The sequence below is a fragment of the Bos indicus x Bos taurus genome, chromosome 20 (genome assembly GCF_003369695.1).
Source record: "Bos indicus x Bos taurus breed Angus x Brahman F1 hybrid chromosome 20, Bos_hybrid_MaternalHap_v2.0, whole genome shotgun sequence".
Lineage (NCBI taxonomy): Eukaryota > Metazoa > Chordata > Mammalia > Artiodactyla > Bovidae > Bos > Bos indicus x Bos taurus.
In genome coordinates this window covers 3,860,920-3,878,343 of record NC_040095.1, presented here as the reverse complement: position 1 = coordinate 3,878,343, position 17,424 = coordinate 3,860,920, and the positions used below count along the sequence as shown (strand labels likewise).

General features: G+C 42.6%; 2 protein-coding genes across 2 annotated transcripts in view; one reads left to right on the top strand and one right to left on the bottom strand.

Annotated features, from left to right (window-relative positions):
* The window catches only part of UBTD2 (ubiquitin domain containing 2), a 62,950-nt gene extending 55,192 nt beyond the window's left edge, over positions 1 to 7,758 (top strand). The window contains exon 3 of the mRNA XM_027520254.1: positions 5,257 to 7,758. Within this exon, the coding sequence (XP_027376055.1) occupies positions 5,257 to 5,654 (398 nt within the window). The 3' untranslated portion in view covers positions 5,655 to 7,758. The remainder of the gene's footprint in view (positions 1 to 5,256) is intronic.
* Positions 7,759 to 11,329: 3,571 nt separating this feature from the next.
* Positions 11,330 to 17,424, bottom strand: EFCAB9 (EF-hand calcium binding domain 9). The gene is made up of 4 exons (XM_027520255.1): positions 16,785 to 17,424; positions 13,500 to 13,648; positions 12,524 to 12,700; positions 11,330 to 11,550 (listed from the first exon to the last, which is right to left on the bottom strand). Exons 1-4 carry the CDS (start codon positions 17,038 to 17,040, stop codon positions 11,356 to 11,358), a joined length of 777 nt encoding a protein of 258 aa, XP_027376056.1. The 5' UTR covers positions 17,041 to 17,424; the 3' UTR covers positions 11,330 to 11,355.

The window sequence follows — 17,424 nt, the reverse complement described above, 5'->3', positions numbered from 1 at the left end:
CTTTAGAATGAGTGGGGAATTGTTAGATGAGCTGCACCATCAGTGGTCAGTGGGTGATAATTTAAAACCTTTTGTAAATTGCAGATGCAAACCCAGCTAGGAGTAATTTTTGGAAAGGTTAAAAAAAATCCTAATCTTACCTACTTTTAGAGTGGTCCCTTCCCTTTTGTGTTTATACACAGGGTTTCTTTAAGGGAAGCTATCCATCTTCTCACCATACTCTGTTTTTTACACTCTCCTCTCAAATATTGTAGATGAAACATTGACAGCAATATGTCCGTTTTGTCACTACATGTGGTGGCTTCAGAGCACTGAAACTTCTTAGTCACCACTTCCTTTTGCCTCCTCTTCTGTATCCTCCTTTGCTTGGTCACTAACAGCACTGGCAAATGTATTTTGGGCTGCACTGTGCCTTGTGATTCACGTTTGGCTTTTCATCCCTCTTGTATTTGTCCTCTGCCTTTTTCCAAGAGCATTTCTTCCTTCCACTAGCCATATCATTAACCTGAGAGTCCAGTAGAGCTATCACAAGCCCTGAAGCCTTATCCGTGTGTCATACATTTACTTCTTCAGGAATCAGATTATGGTACTCTGTTACTCTCTGACCCGGGACAAGCTTACCTGTCTCTTCTTCAGTTTTCCCATTTGTAAAATGAGTATGATAAACTTACTTTACTGGGTCATTGTGAGAATTAAATGTCATTGTATATGAAGTGCTCAGACAGAGCTAGTAAGCCCTCTTTTTAAGTGTTTGCTTTTATGTTTAAGCTTGTACATTCAAGATTATTACTGTACACACTGCTTTTATCTTTTTCCCAATATGCCTCTTCAGTTACCTTCAGATAACTCAATTGAAGTATCTCCCCATACCTGCAGCAGTTAAGACTAAGCAAAGAATCTTGTAACCCTGAATTCTTTATCACTCTCATTTCCTAGTTAGGTGATTTGCCTTTCCTAAACTATCATTGGGCTTCCCTGGTGGCTTAGATGGTAAAAGAATCCACCTGCATTGCAGGAGACCTGGGTTCAGTCTCTGGGTTGGGAAGATCCCCTGGAGGAGAGCATGGCAACCCCCTCCAGGATTCTTGCCTGAAGAATCTCCATGGACAGAGGATCCTGGCAGGCTATAATCCATGGGGTTGCAGAGAGTTGGACACGACTGAGCACACACACAATCTATCATTAGGTCCTGCTAATTACCACCAATTCTTTCAGATCCATTTCTTTCCATTGTTAGGCAATCATTTTAGCTGGTTCCCCTAATTCCAGTCAGTCACTCTCGTTTCATGCAAATAATAAAATAATCTTTAGGCTTTGTCTTATTCCCTGGCATAATATTTCTTGGCATATAGTAGGCACTCAATATTTGTAGGAGTGACTCATGGACTGGTATTAGCCACCTTTAGAAATGTTCTATAGTATTAAGTCTCCCTAAGCCTTCTATTAGATTTTCACTGTTGCTGTTTAGTAATTTCACACAGTTGATTCTGTATTTCACCTCAGCAAAGCCACTTTTTATTCCATACTTACATTAATTCTTATTTCCATATAATTCATATTTCTTGGGATGCCCTTTATTTGTATTGTGTCATGCCTGTAGTGGAGTAAAGTGTTAGCTGTGCCGTCGTGTCCGACTCTTTGTGACCCCGTGGACTGTATGTAGCTTCCCAGGCTCCTCTGTCCATGGGATTCTCCAGGCAGGAATACTGGAGTGGGTAGCCATTCCCTTCTCCAGGGGATCTTCCTGACCCAGGGATTGAGCCCAGGTCTCTTGGATTGTTGGCAGATTCTTTACTGCCTGAGCCACCAGAGAAGCTCCCTGTGTCATGCTTAGAGCACACTATTTTTATAGAGTTTTTTCTTTCTTGGCTCTACCAGCTCTAGTCCCATCACTGCTGTGTGATACCTTGGCTCCTCTGTCTGGTTCTCAGTGTATCAATTTGTATTTAAACCCTTGGTGGTTACACTATGTCTGCTTCCCTTGACTCTAAGCTCCTGGGGATCAGGGGCAGCCTTTGCTTCCTTGTAACCCTCTGTGCTCAGTGCCAGTGACACACCCTAACACTTCCAGGTGTTTGCCAAGTGATGGAGACCACCGTTAGTTTTGTCTTTAATAAAAAGACGCAGGGCCGTAAAACGGTGGGGGATTTGGGAATATATTGTTCAGAACAGTTTGAGCCTACAGAGGAGTCATTCTGCTCTGTATAGGTAACTCTGGGGTAGTATTCAGCTCTGGTCTATATTGATTAATTTTTTGATACTTTATGGACTCAGATATTTAATGTGGGTAGAGGGTAATCCATAAAACTAGTCTAAAAATATAATTAATATTTGACTTCATGGCCTGAATTTTTGGCATATTTATTTTTTAGTTTAATCTAAAACTGGAACATATTTATAATTCAGTTTGCAATATAATTTGACTGGCAGGAGTGAAGAACAGAGTAAACCAGAAAATTTCATGTTAGATAAATTGAAGTTACCTTTCCCCAAAATATCGGAATATAGGAGCTTCTTAGCCGTAGAGTCTGGATAGTTTATTTCCAGCATTATAGATGTGAGGCTTCCTGAGCTGGAGCAAGAAGATGTGCCATCCAGCTGTACCTCTTCCATGGAGCTTTGATTCTTACCCATTTGAATCTGAAAACTGAACCCTTGACTTTCTGGGCTGAAGGGCAGGTGGGGAAAGACTCAGCTTTACACTGTGATGCAGAAGTGAGTATTCAGATCTGGGAAGACCACAGTGCCTGGCAGGCTGTGTGTCTGTCGTAAGGGTGCCTTGCGCTGCTGTTCAGCCCTGGACAAGACGCTGCCACAGCGCCTCGCGCCTTCCTTTCTCGGGAGGCTGGAAATGCAGGCTGCCTTTTGGTCAAGATATGATTCTGCCCACAGTTTGACAGCTTTGGTTTGCTTTCCTGTTCTCTATCTCTTGTGGTGCATGAATATGAAGCAGTGTGTGTAAACCTGGAAACCAATTTACAGGTCATTTTTATCCTGCCTCATTTAGCTAATTGAGAAAAGTATTTGAGGTTAAAGAATGCTGCTGGAGGTTGTACACCTAGTTAACAACAAGGCTGGGAGTATCGTCATGGTCTCCTGATTGCAAAAGTAGTGATTTAGCTTGGTCTCTTGGGACTTCCCTGGCATTTAAGACTTCCCGCTTCCACTGCAGGGGGTGCATGGATTTGATCCTGGTCAGGGAACTAAGATCCTGCATGTCATACTGCGTGGGCAAAAAAGGCAACCAAAAAACAAGGTGTAGAATGGTGCCTGTCTAAGAGAACTTTTTTTTTAATAGAATAGTTACGTTAATATATGGGCTTCCCCGGTGGCTCAGTGGTAAAGAATCCGCCTGCAGTGCAGGAGATGCAGGAGACTCTGGTTTGATCCTTGGGTCAGGAAGATCCCCTGGAGGAGGGCATTGCAACCTACTCCAGTTTTCTTGCCTGGAGAATCCCATGGACAGAGGAGCCTGGCGGGCTACGGTCCATGGAGTTGCACAGAGTCAGACACGACTGAAGGATCTTAGCATGCACGCATGTAAATACATGCTCTTGTACCTGTCAGGCTGGTATCAGTGGGATGTGTATCTGAAGTTATTTTCCTGAGAGAGATGATGAGTCTGTAGTGAACTCTCCACCTTTTCTTTGCTAGTTTTCCTAATGGTCAGGCCATCTGAAAGACACTGGTAGGTTTCTTTGCCTTAGAACAAGCCTATATCAAGTATGTACACAGTGAAGTTTGCACAACTGATTTTATAAATAACATTCTACAGTGTGATGGCTGCTAGTTTAGGAAACTGCTGGTGATCACAGCTGGGCTTGAAACATGTCCATCTCTACAGTTTCATAGGAGTGTTCAGATTAATTAGTGAACAGCACAGAGGCTGAACATGAAACACAGAGGAAGGGGAGATTCACGAGTATTGATGCTTGGTGGCTGAGGTCTCACCCCAGCCCATCGTACGTAACTTAGAAAGCAGGCCCAGGTCAACGCTTGGTGCGTTGGCGACTGTTCGAATCTCATGTGGAATTCTTTGTATTTTCCGCCTGTTGATAGTGACCACAGAGACCAGGTTATTAACTCACCTGTTCATTGATAACCATTTCTCAGTGTCCCACTTCCCATGTTCATTAGCCTGTGTGTAGTGTTTTGAATGTAGATGTTTTTGGTTTTTATCTATATTGAACAAAGGACACATTATGAATACCTTACAATAAAGCATTCATTCAGTATGCCCTCAAGTTCCCCAAGGGAAGCTCTGGTAATTACAATGCAGTTTATAAAGAAATTAACCATGAATATCTTCTTTTAAACCGCAAACACTTTTTATCCCCTCCCCTGAGCAGTGGGTTATAAACTTCATACTTCTTTTATTCTTCCTTTTTAACCCGTAGCTTCTCTGTAACAGATTGACTAATAATTAGGGTAAATAAAACACCTCAGTCACTTCTGTGGTAATTGTGCTAATGAGATTCATATATAAGCCATGAGCCAGTGGCAGCTGGTAAGCTTGTCATCTCTAGTTTGTGATTTCTTTGGACTGAGGTCTTCTGGCAAAGGAAGTCTGGGCATTAAGAGAACCACTCTGGGATGCTATTGTGGTGAATTGGGCTTAGAGATCTGGTTTTTTTGTTTGTTTGTTTTTTAAGGTTAACTGATTCGTTTCCTAAAAGATATCCCACTGCAGTTTGAATTTCCCCTTAATTTGGTCTGAGCATTGAAATATTAGTAAATTGGAATTTTGTGTGCTTTTTTTCCTTTTTTAATGAAACCATAAATTAGGTATAAAATGACTTAGAAGTGTGAGGGTAAGGAGTTAGGGTCCTGGTTCATTTGATAAACACTAAGATAATTGGGGGCTTCCCTGGTGGCTCAGACAGTAAAGAATTTGCCTGCCACGCAGGAGACCCAGGTCTGATCCCTGGGTCAGGAAGATCCCCTGGAGAAGGAAATGGCTACCCACTCCTCTGTTCTTGCCTGGAGAATTCCATGGACAGAGGAGCCTGGCAGGCTACAGTCCACGGGGTTGCAAAGAATCGGACACAAGTGAGCAACTGACACTTGCCCTTTTTCAGATAATTGGTCATGGGCCATCCATGATAACAGTCGTTGACCACTGACAGAGATTGGTCTTATTTTACATTTTTTTCCCTTTTAAGTGGCAAGCCAGGGAGATGTTTGAGCATTTGCACAATGTAAAGAAAAATGCATTCATTTAGGTTAAACCCTTTTTCATTTCTTCTCTTTCTGAAGGTGCACTTACAGAGTGCTATGATGAACTGGGGAATAGATACCAGCTTCCAGTCTATTGCTTGGCACCACCAATCAACATGATAGAGGAAAAGAGCGACATAGAGACTCTGGATATTCCTGAGCCACCGCCCAATTCTGGGTATGAATCTCAGCTCCGTTTGCGCCTCTCCACTGGCAAAGACCTCAAACTTGTGGTCCGCAGCACAGACACAGTGTACCACATGAAGAGACGACTGCATGCTGCGGAAGGAGTGGAACCAGCTAGTCAGCGGTGGTTCTTTTCTGGCAGACCTCTCACTGACAAAATGAGATTGGAAGAGCTGAAGATCCCAAAGGACTATGTCGTACAGGTTATAATGAGCCAACCTCTGCAGAACCCAACACCAGTTGAGAACTGACCTAGTCCTGTTGGCCGTCCCCAGATCCTTCATGCCCCTTTTTATTGTTCTCATTTCCTACTCTATGGCGTGAAATCTGTTTTCACTGCTCTGAATTCCATATGAATGGATTTAGTTCTGAGGAATTATCAGTGAAAAATTCCATCTGTGATGGAGACCAACAAAAGTAATTAATAAAATACAAAGAGCCAGCCTTTGAGACTCATGTAATTACAATTTTTAATTCAAGAGGCAGTTAAGAAATAGATAACCTTTTATTTTAAAACACCCAACAACTATGTAATGGCTGTATTTAAATGATTTGGACTGTAAATAGAAGATTGCACCCATGAAGAACAGCACCAAGCACCTATGAATACAGAGTTCTCAAATATAATTTCCAGAAATCATCGATAACAGTTATAAAACTTGAGCTTTTTGAAATGGAAACTAACAGAGCAGTACTTGAGGTTCGATAACTTTTCTGGTCTTAGTTCTTTGCTCAAGTCATATTTAGCCATAAAGGCGTAGAGACTGGCAAGTTGTGCTTCAGTATTGCTACTCCCATTCTCATGGGTTGAGCTCCTTATTTACGTTCACACTAAATTTTGGTGCCTTTCTAGCGCGTTGGTGGCAGGCATCTTTCTGGAACACTAGGCAATAATTTCGTCAGTGCATTCAGATCTCTGATTTTCAACTGATACTTAGTTGAAAAGTCCATTGTCCTCTTGCTGCATAAGTATTCTGAAATGTCTATATAAGAAGCTGTTTTCATATCCAAGCTTAGAAGGTCACTACTATATAATACCTTCATTGATCTGCCTACTCTGCTTAGAACTTTCAGAGCTAGCTGTGCCCCAAATGCATGCATACTAGGTCAGGGAATGCACAGAATCAATAAAGTAATTATCTTGTCTCCCCCGGTTTGCAGGAAGGGTGTAAGGAAAACCCATTCTGTCTGTGCCTAGGAGAATTGTGCCTGTCTTCAATCTTTCAGAAAAAAAATTTCAAGTCATAATTTACTAGTGAAAAATTTCCTGGCATCACTTAAACATTGGCAGTGAGACCTAATGATGATACGTTGCTTTATACTTCAGTGCTTACCATAATAGCTCACTGTTACCTGTAGTTGTGGTGGATGAGAATTTTCCTCTCTCATCTTTCATAGCAAAGAGGCAAATTAAGAAGCATCGGGAGATTATAAAACTGAAAAATTCCATGGCATAACCTGATTCTTCTGTATAAATTCCATGGCTTCTCAATGGAATAAAGCTGCCAAGGATTGTATTTAATGAGGAGCCTTTTCAAAGTTGGTTCCATAGGTGAGAAGGGGGCTAGCACATACGATGTCCCTGAACCTCTAGGAACCCATGAGATGGAGAAGCAGAGGCAAGCAGGCACTTAACTCGGTTCTCAAATGGGAGATGATCAGACCTCCACACTCATTTTGGATGTGAAGCACCATTATTAATTCAGTGGCAGACTGAAACTGCTATTTAGTTTAAATGTTATGTTTAAAATGTTATTAAATTTCCTGTAGCCTGATTAGATACAATATCTATAATTGTAGCGTGTTTCTGAGAGCTTTAACTGTTTCTCTTTTTTATGCAATCATTTTAAAGATTGTGGCTACATTTAATTTAGCTTTGCTGATGATTGAATCTAAATTCAAGAGGGGACAGCAACATTAATTCCAAAGGAATATTTTTATATGTGGAGGTGGAGGTACATGAGGGTGTTTTAGAATAATGCCCCGTCATCAAAATGTTTCTTAATTTGTTTGCCACATTAAACAGCAGCATCTCTCAAAGTTTGTCAACTGGAGGGAAAAAAATGTTCAAATCTATTTTTCTTAAGTAAATTCGGTGATATAATTATCTATGATTGATAAAAGTTTTTTTGTTTGTTGAGGATTTGAGCTCTGTTAAGAGTTTATTTTATTTTAAAGGAACATATACCTTGAATAACAATTTTCTGGGCATGTTTAACTAACCTAGGTGAGAAAACCATGGTGCTGTTTAATTGTAAATAGATTGATATAAGATTGGACCAATACTTGATGTGTACAATTTTAGTATGTAGGGTTTTTGTGCTTTTTAAAAAAAAAAAGTTCAATTTTTCTCTTTGTCTTTGCCTTTATTCTGGGTGTTTAACTATTATTACTGTCCACAGTAAGGGTAATCTGCTTCTTACTGATAAAACTTCTAAAAAGGTTTTTCCCCTTTTAAAACCCTTCCAGGTCAGTAAATAACAAGTTCATCATCACCAAACCTAGACTCTGCTGTATCAAACCATACATGGGCATTTATAGATACACTTTATTTGCTGCCTTGAAACCTTGGGCTCAGTAGGTTGTTGTTTTTTTAAGAATCATGCTGTAAACCAAAACCCATCATTCAGTTTTTCAGAAGGATTATCCATTTTGGATCCAAGTGGCAGGTTTTGATTGTTGAATTTTTATTTAAAATAAGCAGTACGTTCACATGGGAAAAAAATCCGAACATAAAAAAGTCTCTCTTCGACTCCTGCGCTTCATCTCGCATTTCTTCTCTCCAGAGGTAACAGCTGTTCACAGTTTTCTGGATATCTTTAGAGATATTCTAGCACAGTGGTTCTGACACTTCAGCATACATCAGAATTACCTGTAAGGCTTATTAAAAACACAGATTTAAAAAACATACAGATTGCTGGACTCCTCTCCCAGAGGCTCCAAGTTAGTAGGTCTGAGTCGGGGGCAGGTACAAAATTTGCATTTCTGAGAGTTCCCAGGTGATGCTGCTACTGCTGCTCCCAATGTGAGAAGCACTGCTCTGACATGTGTGAGTATATTCACCCATCCTGCCTTGTCTTTTTCATAAATAACATACGCTATTCTAGACATTTGATTCTGGTGAATCTTAGAGATTGTTCCCTATAACTTGAGCTAGATCTGCTTCATTCCTTTATAGCTGAGTGGCATTCCATTGTTTGGAGTACCACAGGTCTTTCTAGACTTTGGTACTGTAAACGGTGCTCCTGTGAAATGTCCTTTTCTGTAGTTACATCCTTGTGTCTGTGTACAACCATGGAATACACTGCTGAAGAGGGGGTATTGCAGAGCGTTGTATACATACAGAGAGCAGATGCTGAATGGCCCTCCAGATGGATTTTTACCAGTTTAGTGCTGTAGACTATGTCTGCTCTTATTTTCCTATAACCTGACCAACTTTTTGCTCTTTGACAGCCTAAGTGGAAACCTGTGTCATGTGTTTTTTCTTTGAATGAAACTTAGCATTGTACTGTATATTTTAAGGCTATTTGTTATTTTTTTCCTCCTATGAATTATCTGTTTCCCATTTTCCTAATCCATTTTGGTCTTTATCCTCTTAATTTGTAAATATTTTTTCTATATTAAGGATATAATGCCCTTAATATAGGATTTGTTGTTTTCTATCACCTATTATCATTTGTTTTTGTGTAATTTACCATGTAAAAATTTTGTTTTGCATGGTCAGATCTATCAGTCTTGTATTTTATGGCTTCTTGGTTTTCTTCCTAAGGTCTTACCCACTCTGAGATTATAGAAGAATTTTCAGGATATGGATAATGGCCCCTCTCAGCAGGTGTTTGCCAAGTTGATTTGGTCTTTTCTAGTCCTTGGCATGGAGAAGGCGATGGCACCCCAGTCCAGTACTCTTGCCTGGAAAATCCCATGGATGGAGGAGCCTGGTGGGCTGCAGTCCATGGGGTAGCTAAGAGTCAGACATGACTGAGCGACTTCACTTTGACTTTTCACTTTCATGCATTGGAGAGGGAAATGGCAACCCACTCCAGTGCTCTTGGCTGGAGAATCCCAGGAACGGGTGGGCTGCCGTCTCTGGGGTTGCACAGAGTCGGACACGACTGAAGCAACTTAGCAGCAGCAGCATACCCTATTATTTGGCTGTCCCTCATTCTTCCTGCTCCCCATTCTAAAACAATAAAAGGTATGATATCTTCATTGATTTAGAGACCATGCCTGGGGGAAAAAAAGACATATACCATTGTTGAGTTGCCCTTTATATATTCCAAGAGTGCTCCCCTGGGAAAATGGGAAAGAGAAGACTTCTCTTCCTCAGACCCCGCAGTTTCTCCTTCCAGAACCGCACCCAGGTTGTAAGGCTGTCTGGTAGCAAAAGCTACTGAGGCTGCGTGAAGAGGCAGAAACCCATCCAAGGTAAGCCTGGTGGTGTGGCGAGGCCCTTTGAAATGACGGTTAGTCTCTTGCTGTCATTTCCCAGCCAGATACTGCTAGTCTCTCAGCACAATACTCTTACAGGTGTAGTAGTACCCAAACCTATTTACAGAGGCTCTTCTCCTTGGAGAATTAACTGTTCACCAAATCAGAGGAGAAGAGCATTGTTCTAAGTGAGATGCTCTCCATCTTCCTGGTCTTCACAATGGTTCTTGAGATCAATCCCATTATCCCCGTGTATAAACCAGAAATCAAGAGATGTGTGTTTCGGGGGACTTCTTGGTGTTTTGCTAGTTCCATTTCGTTTTCATAGTACCATTTTGGGGAAGAGAGAAGGTTTGGTTTCCAAACATGACTCATCAGTATGTTATTAACATCTCATGACTATTAGAGTAAATATAAAGGATGTTCATAGTGTAACTAACATGATTTCAGCTATTACAACTTTGACTTAATGAATGACAGTCTTTGATAAGCAGTACTCTTGTCTGTTGCATGTTGACAAAGTAATGTTGATGATTATTAAGTACTCTGAATGCTGTGGTCGGTTATATTACGTGGTGTATCCTTAAGAAATCCTTGGTTTATAGGAAATGGGCTGCATTCCTCCAGTCACCAAACTTGTCCCTCAAATCTATGGACGAAGGAGATGTGGTAATTACCATTATGCAGAAGGGGTTTCTGAGCCAGTGAAATGTCAGCTTAAAACTTAAACAGGATCTGCTAGGACTGAGGTGAGTTAGATCAGTTGTTCTAAGCATAGGCATCTAACTGACCTCGAGTCTGAACTCCGGTCCTACCACTGTGAGTCATTAAGAACCTTAGGTAGGTAAGAGTTCACAGGGTTAGGAGGATAAAAAAGCCATGTGTCTAAAGCCCCATGCCTTACCCATAGCAAGCACTTACTGAATGGTAGTTAATATTTAATACCACAGTACAGTCCAGTAGGGAGGATTCACAAGTCCCATGCTAAAAGCACTTAAAAATTATTCAAGGCATTACTTACACAAAAAATTAAAATTATACAAGGACATGTAATAATTATCATACCCTAGTAGATTTGGTATAATTGCTTAAGCACCTAACTCATCAAAGAGCAATTCAAGTTCTAGGAAGAACACAGTCCCCATATCCTTAAAAGTCAATATTCCTTACGTGTGGAGGCGCATTTCCATTCTGAAGTTTGTTTTTAGCCTTAAGGATTGGGAGAATAGAATTCTGAAAGTATTGGACTACTTGTGGCAAATCTTAGGAAAGCATCGTCTTCCAACTGCTTAGCTCCAGGAAGAGCTGGTAATTGATACACAGGGACCTGGTAGACAGGATTGGTCTGAAAAGCAACAGCAGAACTGGGACATGTCAAAAAAGAGAAGTGATTACATGACTATGAGTCATGTGAGGCCTCAAGGTTAATAAGGTTAAGAATCTGTGGGTTGAAGAACACTCAACCCTCATGTGTAAAAATCAGAGATACTCACTTTGATGTTCTAAGTTTATTTTTAAGACCTGTTAACAATTGTAATTACTTATACTTTCAAATGGTTGTATTCCAAGAAGACTCTCTCTCTGGCTCTCATTCACTTGTGACAGTTTCTTTTTGAGTACAGCTTTCTCTTTCTTCTTCTCTTTCTCTGCTTTTTGACTCTCCTGATACTTGTCCATGGAGAAGATAGTAAACAGCTTAAATTCCTTGTAATTAAGAAGCTTGTGTTGGGGAGGAAAAAAGGAAAGTTATTTCAGAAGGGATTTGATACTTTGTTTCAGATGGGAGCAGGATTGTAGTCACTTCTCATTTAAAACCTTGGAAACTTGATTAAAGAGGCCCAGTAATGAGGACTGATCCCTGTCTGCTTGTGGTCTAGAGCCAGAGACAGCCTACTGTGGGCTCAGAGGGCACCAGGGCCACTTTCTTACTTCTGCTGCCTCAAGTCCACACATGTTCAGGCTGCCATCTGAGCTGCTTCACAGTGCGGTCCATCTGTTTAAAGCTTAGACTTTAGCTCTCACTTGCTAGTCAGCATGGACTTGGACTAGGCCGTTCACCGAATGGACTTGAAATAGGTATGCACTGTTTTCTCTTGGGATTAACTCATGTGTTCCCATCTAAGAATTTCTTTGTTTCTACTTATTAAAATCTATAACCCTTCCTCTTAAGACCAATTCCTGCCATATTAAAATAGTTCCTTCTTTCAACTAAACTTCCAACAGAATTTCCTTCTCTAAACTTCTGTAATTTTATATCCACATTATATGATGTAGCAGTTACAACCCTGTCTTCCACAGGCCTGTCCATCTCAGGTTTTCTGTGATCCCTGTACCGTGACTGGGATTACAGCAGGTGATCACAGCACAGAGTGCTCCAGCAGGTTTCTCCTTCCCTCCTCCTTCCCTGTCCCACTGTAGGCAGAGGACACAGCCCTCTAGCTCTGGACAGAGGGGCTGCCAGGCCACAGCCTCCCAGGTGGCTCAGGGGTAAGGAGTCTACCTGCCAATGCAGGAGATGCAGGTTCGCTCCCTGGGTCAGGAAGATCCTTCTCTAGAGGAGGGAATGGTGACCGCTCCCTGGAAAATCCTAGGGATGGAGGAGCCTGGTGAGCTACAGTCCAGGGGGTCACAAAGAGTTGGACACAACTGAGCACGCACACTGCCAGGCCACATGCTAGGGACCTGCACTTACGCGGTCACCTGTGATGTCGAAGTTATAGTAGAGGTCTCTGAGTTGCTGCTTTTTAATATTAAAGAGAAAGTTGTACATGTGCAAGTGGTCTGGGCCAATTTTCAGCTCCCCATCCAGGTCAAGCAACTCAAAAACAGGCCGGGAATGGCGGAAGATAAATTGCTCTTCCAAATGGTTCTGTTTTGAGAGAAAAACATAAGGAAAGGAATAGTATTGTCGGTGCTACTTTCTAAACTTGTTACATCAAGACTCATCTATTCACTAGTCCACTCCCTAGAGAGCTAAAAGCAAAGGGCAGAATCATAGCAGCTCAGGGCCGGAAGGGTGCTGTGGTCAGTGTATCAGATCCTGCTTCAGCATCTGCCCTCAAGGGGAACTGATGCTATCTGTAGTGATTAGTTCTGCTAGATGGAACTCTCATTAGTAGAATGCATTTCCTTGTGTTCAGTGAAAATCTACGTAAGAAAATGTCAGCGCTGGCGATAAAATGATGAAGACATGAGGTGCCTTTCCTTAAGGAAAGGGAAAGAGGTGAATACACTCTAGGAGTGTGTGCAAGGTGAGATGGGTACCCAAAGACAAGCAGGTCTTGTCTTGCTCATTCATCCCCTTCAGAATATTCTCTGAGGAAAGGGATCACTGAGGAAGAGAGGCAACTGGGATTACTGGTGATTATTTAAGACCCACCAGCTAGAAGGGGCAAGCAAGGAAGGGCATGCCAAGGAGAGATGTGACAGGATGAGATTTGTTCTTTATAAAGGCAAAGTGGGAGGGAAGCTGGGTAACCCTTCGAAACTCCTAGGTTATAGATGGACCATTTAGGAACCAAAAGTAGTACTCTCCCTGTTTCTTCTTCCTGTTTCCAGTGAAAAGAAGAAAACTTGTGCCGCACTCTTAATTTGGCGCCGCCGTTAGCGACATGGTGGCAGCCGCTGAGCTCTGCCCCCTCGGCCCCAGAGCCTGGCTGGCTACTTGCCTCTTGTGCCAGCAGTATGCACACCAGCATGTAGAACTGGTCAAAACCAATCTCGCCCACCGTGTTCCAGTCCAGCATGTTGAACACAACTGTGATCTGGTTCCTTGTCAAGTCAGTCACATGATGAAGGAAGTGGTAAAACAGCACATCTGTCAGCAGGGAGATGAGACAGGTTATTCTGAAACAGTTCTAGAATGTTCGACATCTGGGGGCCACCAAAATGGTGGTCCTGTTGGAAGCTTGTTGACGCGGCAATAGAAACGATAATACTTTGTTTCTGGCTTTGCCACTACACATTCCACTGCGCCTGGACTTGTGAAGAAGGGGAGTGGACAGGGCTTGGTTCCTGAGTGCAGCTCATGTGCTCGATGGAACAGACCGATGTGCATACATAACCAATAAAAGGCTCAAAGTGCTCCTAGTACATAGAAGAGCTTAGTTCTCACTGGGGACCTAGGACATGCTCTTGGAAAAGCTGACATTTCACCTGGGTCATTCACTTGAGAGAATTAAAAAGAGAAATTTAAAAATCATTCCTCTTCTATAAAAGTATCACTGTGCCTCATGCTTACGTAACGTAAATGCTTTTGACTGGGGAAAGGAGCTAGCATCAGGCACCTTAGGTGCTGGGCACTCTAAGTGCTGCATGTCTCGGAACCCAGGCAGCTACAGAGCCTTTTACAATAAGCTTTGGGTGATAACTAGGCTTGGGGCTTCTCGAGCTGTAATGGGCATACCAGTCACTTGGGGATCTTGTAAACACAGCGGTTGTGATTAGAAACTGGCTTGGGACTACTGAGTCTGCATCTTAACAAGCTCCCAAGTGATGTGGCCTCTGCTGCTCTGTGGACCACACTTGGAGTGGCAGAGCTGGAGTTCATATGTGGTCCATCTGACTCCACAGCCTTGCTCTTTCTACAGTGAAGCTGTATCTTTTGCACATTAGTTAATGCATCTGCAGTCATATGCAATCGGAGGGGAAAAAAAAACAACACTGTAATTTAAAGGACAGGGAAGGTTTTTGCCTGAAATTCCACTCACTCATCATCTGTCTTGGGGGATGTTAGATGGAAGAAACAAACATGGTGATGTGTTCACACAGTGGTATATGGCTGTACAGGTTGTATGTACAGATCACCCGTAAGATTTCAGAGATTCTCAAGTGTAACTTTGTCTACATGTGATTTCTTCTTGCCCACTGATTACAGAGGGCTTTAAACCCATATCTCTTGCAGCTCCTGCATTGGCAGGTGGGTTTCTTACCACTGGCACCACCTGGGAAGCCCTACCTTATTTATACCCAGTCCTAAAAGAGAAAAAATCAAAAGACAAATGAACAAACGAAAAAGCCCTGAAGTGTTAAAGCCCTAAAGAACCCACATGCCAATGCAGGAGACGCAAGAGACCCATGTTCGGTCGGAAGATCTCCTAGAGGAGGGCATGGCAACCCACTCCAGTATGGTTGCATGAAAAATTTCATGGACAGAGGAGCCTGGTGGCCTACAGTCCATGGGATCGCAAAGAGTCAGACACGACTGAGCAACTGAGCACGCACACATACACATTAATTACATTAGTTGTCTTGTGTCTCCTGCACGAGACATGGCTCCACTACATCTGTAAAGCATGTCTGGGTGGTTTGGAGTCCTGGCTGAAGTGGGCTAAGGGTACAATGAATCAGTTAACACAGTGTCATGATCTGAGGGTTTCCCACGTCCCACCAGGTGTGAGCACTTGGGAACACACCATGTGCAGACATGCTGATGCCTGTGTCCTTGCCTCGTGAGGATTGCTTTACAGTAAGGCTCAGTAGCTAATCAACAGATACTATTATTCAGTCGGCCGACTCCAGGCCAAGCATCTAGGGTTCGATGTCACCACATCCCTGGCAGGCAAAGCTCAAGCCTGTGCCTTCCTCCAGGTCACCATCCGGTCCCTTGGTGACCAGAAGACCCGAGTATGACTTCATCTCTCAGGTGTTGCATCAGCGGGGAGCGACTTAGTTACCAGGGAGATCAGACTGCTCAGCAAACGCTGGTGAGACTATGGGCTTTAGAGTTAGAAACCCTTGGGTTTTGGGGCCAGCTTTTCTGTTTACATCAAGGTGCCCTACAGTTGTCTTATCTAGGACTGGGTTATTGGGAAGATTTGGTGACATGCTGTGTATAAATCTGAGGCATGAAAGTATGAATAAATGAAGGTATCTTTATTATTTTATAAGGATTGAATGAACTCTTTAAAAAAATTTTATGGAAGAAACTCCTTGTTGATAAATGATACTTCTCTCCCTCAGGTTACAATGAGTGAATAGGATACCTTATTTATGCTAAGTCTCTTCAGTCCTGTCTGACTCTCAGTGACCCCATGGACTGTAGCCCACCAGGCTCCTCTGTCCATGGGATTCTCTAGGCAAGAATACTGGAGTAGTTAATCATTCCCTTCTCCAGGGTATCTTCCCGATCCAGGGATCAAACCCACATCTCTTGCAGCTCCTGCAGTGGCAGGTGAGCTCTTCACCACTAGCGCCACCTGGGAAGCCCTATCCAGGTCTAAAGAGAGAGAAATTGCCAAACAAACAGAAAGCCCTAAAGTGTTGTGCACTCAGCAGCAGGGTTGAGCTCATCAACACTTTTCAATCACAAGTACCAAGAATTAGAAGGGAGCTTGCCGATCATCTGACTCAATTCTCCCAGTCTATGGACAAGTTTTGCTAAGGGACTCTTGAGGGTTAAGGCCTGAGAGGGGTCGGCCGCAAGGAATAGCTGTAACAGTAACGAACACATTAAACCCTTAGAGCCTGCCGAGCACCGTGCTAAGCACTTTCCGTATGTTATCTAATCTCATCACCTTTTTTTTTGGCTGCACCATGCAGCATGAAGCATCTGAGCTCCCAAACAGGACTGAACCCACGCCCTGTGAAGTGGAAGTGCGGAGACTTAACCACTGCACTGCCAGGGAAGTCCCTCGTTATCTTTCTTTTCCAACCATGAGGTGGACTCCATTATTAGAAGCCTCACTTATGGATGAAGAAAATTAGACTTAGAGGATGATGACATTGTGCAAGTCACCAAGGAATAACGCGTGGAACCAAGATCTAATCCCAAAGCTGTTGTTTTATCTGCTTCACTGAACTGCCATCAAGTCTCAGCTGGCGGGGTCTCTCTGTGCTTCATTTCGAAGATGTAATACCTATGTTAATGAACTAGTTTCTGGCTCTGTAAGTTCTCCTGCACATTCATTAAAAACCAAGTCATGACCAGAAGAAGCACTTACGGAAGTACTGACCATTCAAGGTTTTCTTGTGGTGCACGTCAAGAAGGTGAAAATACTCCACCAAGGCCTTCACATTCCTCACGGATAATAAGCAGTACAGTTTGTCCAGGTAAAGGTACCACAGAAACGATCCCTGCTTCAGTTTCATTATGGAGCCCTTTAAGCCGAAGACTCTGGCAACCTGAAGTAGAACAGAGAATTCTGCCTCAGAACTAGAATGTTGGGTGGAGAAAAGCTCAGGTAGTAAAGATCTTCCTAGGTCAGACATCACAGGAAGCAGTCAATAAAAATTTAAAATTGCGGCAATTCTCCTGGCTGACCAGTGGTGAGGACTCGGCGCTTTCACTTTGGAGGCCCGGGTTCAATCCCTGGTCGGGGAACTATGATCCCACAAGCCAAGCAGGGTAGCCAAAAATAAAAAATGAGAATTTTCCAAAGTCAGTGAAAGACACCCATCCACAGACTGTGCTCATTATCGTTATCAAAGTGAACAGCTATGTAACTACACGCCAGGCACTGTTCTAAGTGTGTTAATATACTAACTCATTTAGTCTGCAGACTAGTCATAGAATCCTAAGAGGCAGAGATTATTATACCTATTTTACAGATTAAGAAACAGGCTCAAGGCACAAACTGCGGTGTATAAAATAAG